The sequence below is a fragment of the Penicillium griseofulvum genome, assembly GCF_001561935.1.
Source record: "Penicillium griseofulvum strain PG3 chromosome Unknown contig_85, whole genome shotgun sequence".
Lineage (NCBI taxonomy): Eukaryota > Fungi > Ascomycota > Eurotiomycetes > Eurotiales > Aspergillaceae > Penicillium > Penicillium griseofulvum.
The window spans coordinates 12,950-28,043 of NW_024467476.1; the positions used below are offsets into that span (position 1 = coordinate 12,950).

Consider the following 15,094-nt stretch of genomic DNA (forward strand, 5'->3'; position numbering starts at 1 on the left):
TCTCATCCTCTTCCTCACGCGGGCACCCGTTCGGGTTTAGTGCCGCGTTTATCGCGCCATCTATAAAATTGTCTCGACTATACTTAGGTAGGCTTCTCTTTAATCCGTGCATCTCTATTACCTAGTCCAGTAAGTAGTGGTTTATAATCAACTCGAAATGGGTGATGGTAACTGAATTATGCTACCACTATTATACCTGCCTTCATATATATGTTCCAAGGTTAGAAGCCTAGATTCCCTCCAGACCTAGGAATTGCCAATGATAGTTAGCACCTGGACAGACACGCATTATTTCAAACGTTGATCAGGTGATGGTTCCTAAATTCAAATTGTGCTCATATTCTCACTCCTCCAGTATGGCCATTATTTGCTTGATAGTGGCCGGCTTTCGGAGGAAAACATTAACACCTGCCGCATACGCTTTTGAGATATGTTCATCCGACCCCAGACCAGTGAGGGCGATTATACGTGCAGGAGATACCGTCGGTCGCTTTGATTCGATTAATCGAATTTCTTTGCTTGCCTCAAAGCCATCCATAACAGGCATAGACATGTCTGCGCGTGATTTGTTAGAACTCGTCGATGTAAATTGGAGATACTGGTTAAAAAGGAAATCACTCACCCATGAAGATATAATCATAGCCTTGCGGAATTTTCTGCACCAACTCGACGGCTTTTGCGCCGTTCACGGCGCAATGCAGAACTTGCGTTCGGACTCTTGATATGGACTTTTTGAGGAGAGCGAGGTTTATAGCATTGTCCTCTACCAAGAGGACTCGGGGACCATCTTTTGCTTCGGTTGGCGTGGAGGCATGGGTTTGCTGGATATCCTTCTGAATACGAACTGGCAATTCACGGTCTATGACAGTGGGATTTGTGACTTCATCACTTGGGATAGACGATGTGACCGAGATAGATGGGCTGGTTGATTTGAGCTGTACTTCATGCTGCAAAAGTAAAGCCATTTTCGTTCGCGGATCAGTTGAGTTCGAGTCTAGATCTTGACTCTGGTCATGCTTTGCTGTGTTATGAGACGTATGGGCCTTTTTTAGCTCTAAGTTTTCAAGAGAGCCCAAAAGTATCCTGGCTAGTTGATGAGGTCCACAAGGGAGAGTCAACCATATCGAGTTGAGGAGTTGCTCTTTCGCCGAAGTCACCTTTGACCATAGGCTGGGACCTCTATGAGACAAGACCAAAAGGAGGGATTGACGATATGTACTCGGGAGTTGATCTAAATGACGTTCGTCAATGACCACCAAGTCGGATGTGGTAGGCACAGCGTGATCTCCATTTGCCATGCGGAACCATTTGGTCAGATATTGTTTGATCATATAAGACGACGACGGCTTGCTGGGATGAAAGTTATCGGCAGGGTAAAAAAATACCCTACGCCCTTTGAGCTTCGTGGTAGCACGGTCGATAGAAGTCACAACGGGTGATGACAAGCCCGGGGAAGGAGATTCGGTTTCAGAAGGCTTCTCTTGTTGGGGGTATGTAAGAGGGAACATTATCTTGACCACAGTACCCACGCCCAGTTGACTTTTGATTGCAATGCTCCCACCTAGCGAACGAAGTATAGCTCGAACGAGTGAGAGGCCAAGTCCTGCGCCTGGTGACATTGGGTCCTCTTGGGAAAATGGGGTAAAAACATGGGAGCGAAGGTAATCATTTGAAATGCCCCTACCCGTATCGGAGACCGTCATCATGAGCATTGGGCAGTCATTCTTTGACGTCTGAGCCTCAATATGAAGCGAGACGGACCCAGATTCCGTGTGTTTCAACGCGTTTCCGAATACATTCATGACCACACGCCTCAGGGCACCTGGCTCCAATACATAGAGCCAGTTCTGGCGTGCAGCATCGAGATACATGTCCACTTTTTCGCCGCCTGTGATCCGCGATTCTCTAACAGTATCATCCATTGGATCCAATTGCCATAGTCGACCAGACACGCTGCCTCCGTTCATGATGCTTGACAGGGCCTGTCCAGAGCAGACACTTTCAACAGCTTCTTCAACGACTGCAAGGACATCAACCAGCTTCACTATGTTTCGTGACTGCAGTGGAGCACGTTGGACACGCTGATGGGGGGAGCGAGATCTCGTTAGCTCCCTCTCAAAGGAGTTAATTTTGGTGAAATCCAAAATCTGTTCGAATGTTTCGAGGAGAGTTTGACCACAAGCACGAATAGTGTCGAGAAGACGTTTAGCAAACTCTGAGTCCACGTGCTCGAAGAGTAACTCGTTGGATGCTAGAATGCCATGCAGTGGACTTCGTAATTCATGGCTTTGATCGTCTTGTGGTTAGGAATGAGTAGCAAAAAGATCATCGGAAAGGGAGCGTACTCACGACATAGTACTAATAAAATCGCCCTTTTGCTTCGCCGACTCTTGACTCTGAATACGACTATACTCAACCATTAGGGATGAGCCAAACCCAAAGAGACCTCCGAGATCCACATGTGCACTGAACACTCGATTTTCAGCTTGACTCCAACAAAAAGCGCCACCAAACCATCGCGAATTAAGAGAGTCCCAGAGAGGAGCGAAGATAATTCTCGTCGCATTGGGAAAATTCTTCTTCATGGACTGAAGATCCTTCTCACGCAAGGATCTGAGCGATTCTGGATGCAGCGATAGCGGAGGCCGGGAAGGATTCCGAGCTCCCTTCATGCTCCCTGAACTAGTTCCATCTTCATCAGATGAAGAGGCCACTCCGTGAAATTTCAAATACCACAGTCCACCACGCGGGTGGTGTCGTATCATTCGGCGCACAAAACTTGATTCCATTTGCGATACTGGGTATGAGTCTGATTCTTCCCTGGTTTCATGGGGCTGGTCAGTGTCCGAGACTGCCCATAATTTGGCCAGTCTCTTCTCCTTATCATTGTCAGGGGAATCCTGGTCGCTATCTTGGCCGGTGCCGACAATTACCACACCACCATTGGAACCCAGATCCAGGCTTTCTCGCATGATGTTGGCAGCACGCTGGAATGTTCGCTGTGCTCTGTTGTCTTTGTAATCTGGGCGCGTTTCTGTCTTCGATCGTGGTAAACGTTTTCGTGCTCGTGATGGAATGATCCCGGAAGTCACGCTATCAGCAGCATCGTCACTATTCGGCTGAGTCGACGAAAGTGGTGGGCTTCTACTTCTGGCTTTGAACATATATTCCTCAGCCTCTGTGTCGGGAGATCGCTGGGAATTTGATGAATATGATGTGGGAAAGTCCGGCCGGCCGCTATGCCTTGAGTCGCGCGATGTATCCGAACTGGCCGCACCTTGCACAAAAGTATTTAAGCCAGCTAACAGCCTAGTCAAGCGACTTGACTCCAATGAATGACGAGAAGTCTCCAGATACTCCATCACTGCATCCGCGATATTTCCCAGTGTTTGTTTGTGGGAATCGTCCAAACGGAGATTTGGTTGAGGATCGATCACGTACAAACTACCGATATTGATTCCATTGCCAGTCCTTAGTGGTGTGCCGGCGTAGAACCGGAAATGTGGAGATCCTGCGACACAGGGTAGGGTGGAAAAGGTCGGATGCTGCTGTAAATCCTCTACAACGAAGAACGCATACTTCTCGTCCGAGGGCTTTAACATGATGGTTTTCTGCAACCATCAAGAAAATATCAGTAGCAATTTTACTATTCATTCGGGGTTGGAGCTCCAACCTCACACAAGGTTTCCGCCAGTGGTCCTCGTGAACAGCCTAACCAGAGACCGTCATCTCCGTCATGCTGGTCATTGTTTACCAAATTCAAAGACCGTGACGCTTCCGCTACCACATAAAGTGTTTCCCGATCGATCAGGCTAGACGATTATCGGGTAAGTTACTATTTCGATGGACTCCAAAGTTCGCGCGATGAGGAAGGTAAAATAATCCAATGGGGCGATCTTAGTTGAATGATTGGATTTAAAATAGGTCTGCCTTTGATAGAAAGCTGCCTTTTATGAAAATCCTCCGATGCACTGCGATCGAAAAAGTCGTACCTGATAACTGTGCGCTGAACCCCCAGCTTCAATGCGGCCAACTGCGCCAAGGCCGTCAACACCAGATTTGGACTTGTTTTTTGAATGGGATATTCGCATGATGAAGTCACATGCGGGCCAGCTGGCAGCAGGGCCGGGTTGTCTGGTTGAAAATAATGGAACAACTCGCGGGCGCGTAGATCGGCAGCATCGCGATCTTCCTGCACACTCATCGTGAGTTCAGCTAAGGTCGGCAGCAAAAATAGTGGAGACGGTGCTTGTGAGAACTAATATATGTAGTAGAACATAAGGAAACAGGGGGATGGAAAAAAATCTGCAGGGTGAAATGAAGAAATAATCAAGGAATGAAGAAATGAAGAAGCATAGACGCGAAGGCCTAGACAATAATGGCGGTAAATTTCGTGGATATGTATTATTCAGGTTAGAACTTCAATGAAACCTGGAACTCTTCTAAAATTATCCAACCTGATTCGCTGGACCATAGAATTTTGGGTATTAAGACAATTGATGTTTTGTTTCGCTTCATGTTCTGCCACCTTGTGGGTTAGTGACGTATGAGATCGAGATCTCTCAGTCACATGACCATCTCATATAGTAGTAACTAGTTCATATCCCCTTTGTCTTTAACAATATAATTATGCATCTTATTCATGATTCTACCCTTTAACTTTAATTCCGTATCTTAGCATGGATTGCAATATTTGTAAAGCAGATTTTAGCTGAGAATGATGTCACATACGGGTATAGATACATGACAGCAGAACCCCCGTGGAGACAAATACCGGGACAAGCAGAAGAAATTCAACGGGAATACACAAACAACCCGAAATATACCCGAAATCACATTATGTAATCTGCTATTTAGTCCACGGGTCCAATCATACAAACCACGTGCATGTATAACCCTCAACACAACATCTACAACATATCTCCCTAATATATAATGCATTTCTTATATGGTAGAAGTAGGTAGCCACTTGTAAATCCAGTTAGAGATAATTTATCTAATTTAAAATGTGTATACTACTATATGTCATTAATGTAACTAAGATATGGTATCACAGCCTTTAGGATGTATCATGCATAATGCCAGGATCCTGTCAACAAAATATATAAGCTAGACATGATCTAGATTCGCAAAATTCGAACCGAGAGGATCATCTATGTGATCAACAGTTTCGCAGGAATCATAAATAAAATGTAATCTCTCAGGCGCACTTAAATATGAGGACAGCTGATATGTAGATCCCATCGTCCTCGACCGGTGTAAACTTCCCCAAAAAGACTCCGTAGTACTAAAGTGTATGGCACCAAGGATATGTCTCCACTCCAATGTATTTGAGACTCGAACCATCACGAAGGCCGCATTTTTGAGAATTGCGCTGTTCCTGTGCATCCTATGAACATTGCCAAGCCCAAATGCAGCTAAGTAATGCAGAACCTCGTATAAGGGCGATCCCTCGACTGAAAAATTTCTCAGAGCAGACAGTTTCTGCCTTGTTTCTACATCTTCTATCTAACCCAGCATCAAAAAGTAATAAATCGTGAGACCTTTGCCTTGCCTCAGTGATTACATCTTCTATTCGTTTCGTTCTCTTGATTAAAGCAGGGTGGGTTCCCCAATTCATCCTTGTGGGGTAGCTAGCCATTTCAGAGATCACAATCTGATCTACAGAATATGCAGCTTGACAATAGTGTGACTTGGGGCTGTCTTGGCGCCGTTAGCCCCTTATTGCGGCCCTTCGTTGGGGGCCTTATTTGGGTGCCATCGGTAAGGCTGAATATGTATAAAGGTCAGTATAAAAACAGTGTTTATTCCCATTTTGAGCCATCTTTTTCAGTGAATTATCTCTCAATCATCAAAAAATCTTATTCGATAAAGCCAATCGCATCAACATGAAAATTTCAATTATTGCAATCTTTGGCCTCTTAGGCCTTGTTGCATCATCTCCAACTAGCAGCACGCCCGAAAAAAGGGAACTTGGTTATGACGTCGGGGTAAGAAAGTGCTCTTCTATCGGACATATGTATCACTTGTATTAACCGGAAACAGGAGTGCAATGGTACTTCATGCTACCGCAATCTAGTTAACCACCGGTGTGGTGTGGGATCTGTAAGTCTTTCTCCGACATTTCTGAGTAAAATTATAGGTACGGCACGCTGACATTTACATTCTCTTCCAGTGCGTGGGTAAGGGTGGTGGTGATGGTGCAAAGTGTCATCTCCAGAAGAATAGTGGCGCGATCTTCTGCCCGGTAAACTGCAAGGATAGTCATGGACTCTGCCCTTAGATTTATGGAGTCATGTGTGTATAGCGGGCTAGGGTACAAATTCCCGCAGAAGAGATAAATGCTATGGCAATATGTGTTGACTTGGATGCAACATATGGGCCTTCTTGGCAGGGGCTTCAGGAGGTAGACTGTCTCTAAAGCAACATTGTATTTTGGCATTTTATTCTTGATGATCTGATAACTTTTTAAATCCCTAAATTGAGATTTCCACAACAGGGCCGTTGTACACGTGCCGGGCGCGCACAGCGTAATATATTATGGCAAGGAAAACACTCCCTCCAATTGCAAGAACGCTCCAGTTCATCGTCTCCACTGTTGGGTCCATTTTGCTTGGCCAGAAGCTGAAAAAGATGACGATAGTGACGTAGATAATAGCATACCCATTGACCGCGGTACCTATGATGCCGGGGCAATGGAAAGGTCCCCAGACAAGCTTTGCACCGGGAACGTTGACAATATCATCATCACTGTCATTGTACAGGGAGATGTCGCCACGGACTCGGCGGTAAAACAGCAGAACCGAAACCATGAAGTAAGAGAGGTAGATACCCGACACTGCCATGGACACAACGTCCTCCATGGCGGTATTGGAACCAATGTTAATCAAGGAAAGCAATACAGCGATGGTCACTGTAACAAGGATGGCGTAAACGGGCAATTGTTTGCCGGAAGAAACCTTAAACAGCAAATATTAGGTCGCACAAGATTTGGCAACGAAGAAGAACTTACCTGACTCCACAATCGCCACCCGGGCACTCCTCTATCTCGAGAGAAAGACCAAAGCTGCCGAGATGCTGCGGCCAGTAGGCCCATGAGGGAACAAACGTAAATAGTTATGACAATAGCACACATGGCCAATGAACCCGGTACTGAGTTTGTTGCCTCTATGAAAATGCCCATAAAGTTATACCCTGTGATACTGCCCAGCTTACCACCGAGATCGGCGTCTGCGCAGAACATCATAGCAATTATCATACCAAATCCGAGGCTACCGTTGATTCCGACACTAATCATAAGTGCATGAGGAATGACGGTCGAGGCATTTGCGACCTCTTCAGACATCTATTGGAGAATTGTTAGCTAGAAGCGTATAAGAACAAGCTCAACTCCAAGGAAACTCACATGCACGGCAGCATCACCTCCAGCGAAGGCAAAGGCACAACTAGTCATACCAACGAACCATGAAAGTCCCTGGGTGGCAAAGCCTCCTCCATTCTGAAAGCTCAGAAAGACCTGCTCCTTTGTGTTATGATCCGCCATATAGACAAGAGGGATTAGGATACCGAAGAATCCAATAATATGCAAAACCAAAAGGGCCGCCTCGGCGCGAGGCAGTAAGTTGCCACCGAGCAAGTTCACGGCTAAGGAGAGACTTAGCGAACCCCAGACAATCAATGTTCCTTGCCAAGGCAGAGCATTGTAGAGGTTATTGCCCAGGATCGCAGCACCCTGAATCATCTTTCCTGTCAAAAAGGCACAGGCAGCGAAGGCACTCTGCCAGCCGAGGACAGCGAACCATCCTATGGGTTCAAATGTCAGCAATAACAAGACTTTCAGTTTGCATGAGGTGAAAATTTACCTGTAATAAAACCCAGAAACTTTTGGTGTTTTATGGGGGCAAGCATGGCAGCCCAGTGGTATTGGCCTCCTGCGGTAGGCGCCCTGTTGGACAGTCAGCTCTGCTCCAGCGTAATAATCAAAGACGGTCAACATACATGGAGGCCAATTCCGATAAGACCATGAAATTGGCAAAACAGCCAACCCAACCGAAGATGTAGGCATAGATCGCACCACCGGAGCCACCACTGATATCTGGTTAGAGAATGTTGGAAGATAGCATGTGACATGTGAACAAACTTTGTGAGAGGGCCAACGAAAGTACTAAGCGACCGATTAGCGATAGTTTATTTTGCAACTTCGGGATTAGACTCACCCAAGCAGGCCTTCCCAAGTACCCAGAATCGTACAGCTGAAGCCGAGGATCGATAGAATGCCGAAATTTCGCTGATTAGATAGAAGTGTTAATAGTCTGACCATGTAACCCCGAAGGATGCACTGCCTACCTTAAGGACTGGCTTCTTTCCCATCCGCTGAAGCTGTGCATTATCACGATCTCGAACGGCAGAAGTCTCCCGCCCCCTTCCCCTGCTGGTGATGGAAGTATTGCTCTTCAATTCGTGAGTCCCCATCTTCTTTTTCTTTGCTTTTTCTTCTTGGACGAATGGAATAGAGATAAGGGGGAAGTGCGGACCAAGATAAATACGGAGCGCAAGGAATGCAGCTAGGTCAAAAGTACAAACATGGGTTGGAAAAAGTCCGTCGGCGAAGGATCGGAATGCGGGTGGAAGGGGATACAATTTGAAACTACATGGATAGAGGTTACATCGACGAGAACTGGCAATATGAAAGTGCATGGCGCTAATGCATATGATTTATTGTAATTTTGTCTCAAGCGCGCTCTATCCGCTACCCTAGGGAGGGTTTCTAGGCTAGAACGCACTTGTTATCCGGGCAATGTCGATCCTGCCGATCGCAGACGGGAAGCATTGCCCAGGATGCGCGCCATACCCAATTGAAATAAGCCACAAGGATTATATGTGGGGCATACATCGGTGGAGGCTACTTATAGGGCAACAAGCAGTTGGGCGTTTTGCTAATGCAAAGGACTGGGGAGAACTTACGGCGAATCCGAGTGAAGCCTATTGACAGGGGAGAAAGAAAGGGGGCAGAACGTGATAGTGTTCGATATTATTATGTCCTTTTATAACTGTTCTTTTTTTTTGTTTTTGTTTTTTTTTTTTTTGAAAAAAAAAGAAAAGAAATCAGGGAAAAGAATCACTGATCAAGTGAAAATCTTTGAAAGTAGGCCAAATATCTGCTGAAAACCGACGGAATTTGTATAGAACACAAATCTACATGAACGACATGGGAAAGGAACACGAGCGTGACAGATGGGACATAAACCCAACCTTGAACATGTGTGCATATAGTGTATGTGCTAGGAAAGGATTCGCAATTTGCATCCTGGTCACTCTTTTCTGGGCACTCTTTTCTAGGCACTGAAAAATGCAGCATAAATCGCATATGAATATAATAAAAAGTATAGCGCATGTTCTCTCGTCAGCATGATTATACTTCCTAATACTTTCTTTTCTCTCTTTTTTCTTTCCGATTAACCCACATATATTGGCTCAATGGGGACGCGATTCAAAGGTGACACGAAAGACCCAGGGGTGAATGTCACCACCTGGTTTCTTCTAGTTGTGAGCATTTTTAGTGTCTCTGCTCGACTGGGAACTAAAATTCGACTGTTTAAAAAGCTTACAACAGATGATTTCCTGATTATTGCTTCTCTAATATTTAGCATCAGCCAGTGTATTGCTGTTTCGTTGGCAGTTGGATCTGGTTATGGGAAACATTTCAAAGATGTCTCCAGTGCGGAGATTGACGTGGTGATGAAAGTACGTATCCTCCCGTTGCTTGTCGCTCGCTCACTATTTTTATGGCAGCAAGGTTGATGTGCTCATTTTCAGAACCTCTTTGCAGGGTCTCTTCTATACCTCCTAAGCCTCATATTTTCGAAACTATCTCTGGTTGTGTTCATCCGGAGTCTTACACCATCCGCCAAAGATAAATGGCTCGCCCGAGGCGCCGAGGCCATCGTATATACCTGGGCAATTGTTGCGATCTTTGGAACTGCATTTGAATGCTCTGTTCCCCATACCTGGGACTTCTGGAACGGCCAGTGCTTCAATCTGGTAGGTAGTGTTTATTTTGTTCCTGTCATTCCCTCTGTCCCAAATACGAAAACTACTGATGCGATTCAACGTGATTTATCCAGTTAGCTTGGCGCTATTTCATCGCTATTTCCAACATTGTTACCGACCTCCTAATTTTCGCTCAGGCAATGATCCTGATTTCTAGCGTTCAAACAACGCTGTGGCGACGCCTGGGTTTTGCGGGTATTTTCCTACCTCGGCTCTTGTGAGTGACCCTGCTCTTACGGAGTGCACCCTTCCTCATAATTATGAACCAGATACTAACCTTGTTTTGCTCGATAGTGTGCCGGTAGCAACGATCGTTGAACTTGCCTTTCTTAAGAAAGGTACGAAAACAGATGATCCAACGTTCGACATGTGCGAGATCACCATTTTCGAAGTGATCATTCAGTGTCTGAGTATTGTGACGGCCTGTTGGGGACAATTGAGTCCCTTCTTGTCCTGGATGCGATCGAATGGGCTCAGGCTCGATGGCGTGGAACAACCGACTTCGTCAAGCTACAAGATGTACTCGCAATCACAGGGGCGGTCCAGGTCACGGGACACCAAGTCTAGGTTCGAAAACCATGAGACGTTCCCTCTGCCAATGCGACGAGATCAAATTCTAGTCACTCAGGATTGGGAGGTGAATAGTCAGTCGAGCCAGGCGGACATGATTGTGGAGTCGGAGACACACATACACCACTAGGCTAACAGCAGTGGCAAGTGGTTACCCTGCTAGCTTTTCATGGCTACGAATACATCTTGGATTACACGTGGATATGCTTTGACGCTCTTCGTAAGTCACAGAAATTGACACGATGGCTCGTGATGTACATACGGTACGACTTACATAAGTATTCATAATGAAGTATAATTCTTGGTTGCTACGATCATAAATCGATGCTTCATTAAATCCACCATAGGATGAACCAATTTCTCCCCCTTGCGACAAACTTCCTTAATTGCCCACTTCTATAGGATTGTACAAAATTTGTGCGCGTGTCCACCCGTCGACTTTAGGCAAATATCAAAGCTGAGTCAGCCAATCTCACCCACGGGCCAGTTAAGCTTCCCGAGGTTCCGTCTAAAGTTTAATCTCCACTTTTAGAAGCTCGGGCCACCTCTTAGCCCGCTTTGACCTCAGGAGAGTCGCGACCCTAGCCTTTGCTCTCGTGGTGAATATTATTCAAATATGGGACTTCCGTACAAATGCGAGATACTGTGACAGGCAAGGAAGTCGTAAGTATATAAATAGAACATTAGTAGGACCTTTGAAAAGTTGTATTTAAAGATATATATGTAGCTTGTAAGGACGCTTCAGTTTGATAAAAACTCGATTTAACGATTATTTTACTAAATTGTCCTCTTTTAACTTTTTGAACCAAGCCTTGGGTGTCATTGGGTGTTGTATGAGAGAAAATGGGCTACCGGGGACGGAAATATACTCCTCATCCCATTGGCCAATGCAAGTGGCTCGGCCTCTTGTTATGTGTGGGCCTCAAAAGTTATATATAGTGGAAGGATCCAAAGATGCAGGGCACCCTTGCAAATCCCTTGTTGCTTCGCACCTTTTCCCTTTTACGAAGGCTCTTCCGCTTTCTAAATCACCCCTTGAAATTCATCTCAATACCCCGGTCATTAAGCGGGATTTATTCCCAAGTTAACTCCGAGGCTATGTTTCGCCAAAAAATAGTTCCCATCATTTCTTCGTATTACATTAACCAGGCGCTCCTCGGGACAAGACTCCTAGTCAGTACTATTTCGCTAGGCCCCTGAAAGCGTAATCAGACCAATTCAGATATGGGATCAACAACCAATTCCCTTGTACTAGAACCAGCAACACTGGAAGATGTCTCCGACATCACCGAAGTATGGTTCGCTGCCTTCACACAACCGGTGATTGGAAAGATTTTCCCAAACACTCCCGGTATGCACCAATGGCACCGGGATTGGCACCAGGGGGACATTCAGAAATCACACTACAGATACCTGCGAGTCGTCGACACCGAGTCAAAAGATGAGCACGGACACCCACGGCTGGTCGCATTTGGCAAATGGGACCTGGCTATGCCGGATGAGCGAGGTCGTCGCTTTCCGATTTGGCACGCGGACTCGCCTTATCAGGAATGCGAGGATTTCATTGAAGAACTAGAGCAGGCTAGGAAGCGCGTTATGGGCGATGAGAAACATTACTGTATGAATGAGACGACATCCCTTTCAAGCCTATTAGGAAGAAATTCTAACTGACATCCAAAACCAAAAAGACTTGGATACACTTGGTACTCATCCTGATTATCAACGGCGCGGCGCTGGCTCTATGCTTGTCCAGTGGGGATGCGACCTCGCAGATAAGGATGGCGTTGCTGCCTACGTGGATGCCAGCAAGGAGGGTGCATCGCTATACCTAAAACACGGCTTTGTGGATTTCAATCCGCCCGGCTCGGAAGTGGCTGCGATGGCTCGTCGTAAGGCGGCTCCAAGCGAGCGCGCTTGACTTGGGGGATATGCTTCTAAGCTGTGAGATCTGCCGTCAGAGAGAACGGGAAGATAGAATTTATCTTATGGCTCATGATATAGCTCATAGCTGGCTATTACGTCACGCGGATATTTACTATATGAATGTACCCTAAAGATTTTGTCTTCGCAGTGTGGACTACCTCCTCGATAGACTCCAGACTTACAAGTTTACGGGACTATCCGTGAATCTAAATTGTTACAGTTGGTTCCCAGAGAAAATTCAGTACCAAGTGGTGTATTCTGCTTGTGGCATTCATCTGCCGCAATCAATTGACGTGAAACAAAGCCTATGAGAATGTTGGGAGACAGCTTGTGACAGCACTGGCGATGAAACACAGGTGAATCTCCTAGTTGAAGCTAATTATGCCCCTCGTTTCCCAACAATCTGTAGAAGAGATGTAGCTCTATGTACCATGTAGCCTCACATCTCAAGTACTAGGAGTTAGTGTGCAATTATATGCTGCTGAGGGCCCTATACCACTCCACATTCAGGAACAGGTGGCCAGTTAGATCTCACAGTGTAGGTGCACCTTTGCATAGCAGACATGTCATGATAGTTCAACCGACATAGAAAGACCTTGACGAACAAGAAGATGACCCGCTCCTCCAGGCCTCCTCTCTCCGCGATCTAGGTGTTACAAAGGGGTCTTCTACCATAACCACAGTGAGTACAGTTTTCTGAGGGAGATCTCTTGGGTAGAAGGAAACGAATCAAGCGGAGTGAATAGTTCACATTACACGCTCTCCAAGTGGAGACAATCACCCGCTAGCTCGTCCAGGCAGTAATCCATGGATCCATCCCTCCTCGGCCCTATTAGGTTTTTTTTGTACCAACTCCAAGCATCAATCAGCCTCCATGTACGAATAAAAGATTTCCGAGTATCACATATATCAACTTACTTGACATAGTATATGTTATTGTTCAATTTTGTTGGCGAGATCTGGCCCATAACATCTAGTCCAGATCCACTTTATCATCTTATTTTTGTACCATATACCCACTTCATACGCTAGTTTAATACAATCTTCTTCTATTGGCTTAATTGACTTGGTTAATTCTAGGGGTGAAAGGTACTCCATACTCCGCATGTTGTACTCCGTATGGATCTCACTATTGAAAGCCTGCGGTTGTACTATGGGAAATCAGTAATTATGTCAAGAAAATTACGATAAAGAGTCCTACAGGGCTACCTATCTACCTAGGTAGAGGGCCCCGAGGGTTATCGTAGATAAGGTAATCACACAAACGCGCCCGGCCAGGGTACTGTACTCCAGAGCTAGCCCGCTGGTGGAGAACGGATCACCTTGATGTTAATTAGGAAGCCAAAGAGCCCCAAATGTATGAGTAAAGAGTCTGGTACTCTCAAACATCACCCCTAGAATTGTATCTTTGCCACTCTAATAAGGAATTGCTTGATTACTGGAATAACTAATTACCTGGGTTGCGCATGTGACTTGATCCAATCATTTTTGACTGTCCTCAGAATTCCTTCTCACTCGACGAGCATAATACCTAATACCACCATGGCTGTGCAATTTTGCGAGGATTGTGGCCATCTCTTAGATGTGTCGGCCCAAGAAGAGATCCACTGTGAACTATGTGGGAAAGTCGCAAAAAGTGTGTCATGCCCCTTGATTTATTTGTCCCCTCCTCTGACTAGCCCATGACTCGCAGATACAATGCTTACGTACGAGCGTGTATCCGAATCGTCAAATTTCCCTTCGCGGCTGCGAACCAAACTTCGCTCTCAAACACAAGTTGTCACCCGAGAAGAGCTTGGTGACGGCCCTGTGACGGCAATAGAATGCCCCAAGTGCTCGAATAAGCAAGCTACCTGGACTGAAGCGCAGCTTCGAAGCGCCGATGAAGGAAGCACTATATTCTATTGTTGCATGAAGTGCCGCCATAGGTATTATATTCACCCTCCCCGCTCGCTCTCTGCCTACAATTTCATGCCTGACTGAGTTTTGCTCTAGATGGAAGGAAAATAACTAGTCATATTCCTTGTCCAAATGCCCCCGCGTGTGATTTGAGACTTGGCGCAAATGAAAAGAACTACAACCAACACCTTGGGTTCGAATAATCTGACAATTTCAATCTTGTTAATACCGCCAACTTGCCCAACTCTGTCATTCGGGAAGATTCAATCAACCACAAGAACAGCAACACTATGTCAAAAGGGGTAGATCCTGCAACAATTTGTATCTCATTAAGCTCACTTGGTAAATCTGCAGGGTAGATTGAGTCATCCCACGTCGTATCCAACCTTACGGCTTTGTGGGTAATGGAATAGTCCTGGGGTTGGGGCTTATATATTACGGCAAATGCTGATATATGGTATAGGCAAAAGGATATCTGCTTTCGGAGTGCGGAGGATTTCCACCAATATATAATTCTCGGGGTGAGATCAAGCATAGGAACAAGCGCGACTTGGAAACGATACTCTGAGAGCTTCGGGGCTCAAAGAGGCACGGGATATGCACTGCACACACTAGGAGGTCGTCCCAGCAACCATTCTTCTTTACAACTATC

General features: G+C 45.9%; 4 protein-coding genes across 4 annotated transcripts; 2 read left to right on the forward strand and 2 right to left on the reverse strand.

Moving 5' to 3' along the window:
• Positions 1–343: 343 nt before the first annotated feature.
• Positions 344–4,204, reverse strand: PGRI_032850 (hybrid sensor histidine kinase/response regulator; the record flags this gene model as incomplete). The annotated part of the gene is made up of 5 exons (XM_040790998.1): positions 344–555; positions 623–2,286; positions 2,350–3,611; positions 3,674–3,812; positions 3,993–4,204. 5 exons carry the CDS (start codon positions 4,202–4,204, stop codon positions 344–346), a joined length of 3,489 nt encoding a protein of 1,162 aa, XP_040644054.1.
• A 2,272-nt stretch (positions 4,205–6,476) lies between these two features.
• On the reverse strand, positions 6,477–8,370 carry PGRI_032860 (Amino acid/polyamine transporter I; the record flags this gene model as incomplete). The annotated part of the gene is made up of 8 exons (XM_040790999.1): positions 6,477–6,959; positions 7,013–7,345; positions 7,406–7,803; positions 7,863–7,945; positions 7,999–8,088; positions 8,141–8,164; positions 8,217–8,287; positions 8,347–8,370. The coding sequence occupies 8 exons, from the start codon at positions 8,368–8,370 to the stop codon at positions 6,477–6,479; spliced, it is 1,506 nt and encodes a 501-aa protein (XP_040644055.1).
• Positions 8,371–9,477: 1,107 nt separating this feature from the next.
• PGRI_032870 (uncharacterized protein) lies at positions 9,478–10,750 on the forward strand (the record flags this gene model as incomplete). Its single annotated transcript, XM_040791000.1, has 4 exons — positions 9,478–9,546; positions 9,604–9,744; positions 9,817–10,041; positions 10,208–10,750. 4 exons carry the CDS (start codon positions 9,478–9,480, stop codon positions 10,748–10,750), a joined length of 978 nt encoding a protein of 325 aa, XP_040644056.1.
• A 1,094-nt stretch (positions 10,751–11,844) lies between these two features.
• PGRI_032880 (GNAT family N-acetyltransferase) lies at positions 11,845–12,538 on the forward strand (the record flags this gene model as incomplete). The annotated part of the gene is made up of 2 exons (XM_040791001.1): positions 11,845–12,238; positions 12,309–12,538. The coding sequence occupies 2 exons, from the start codon at positions 11,845–11,847 to the stop codon at positions 12,536–12,538; spliced, it is 624 nt and encodes a 207-aa protein (XP_040644057.1).
• Positions 12,539–15,094: the final 2,556 nt, after the last annotated feature.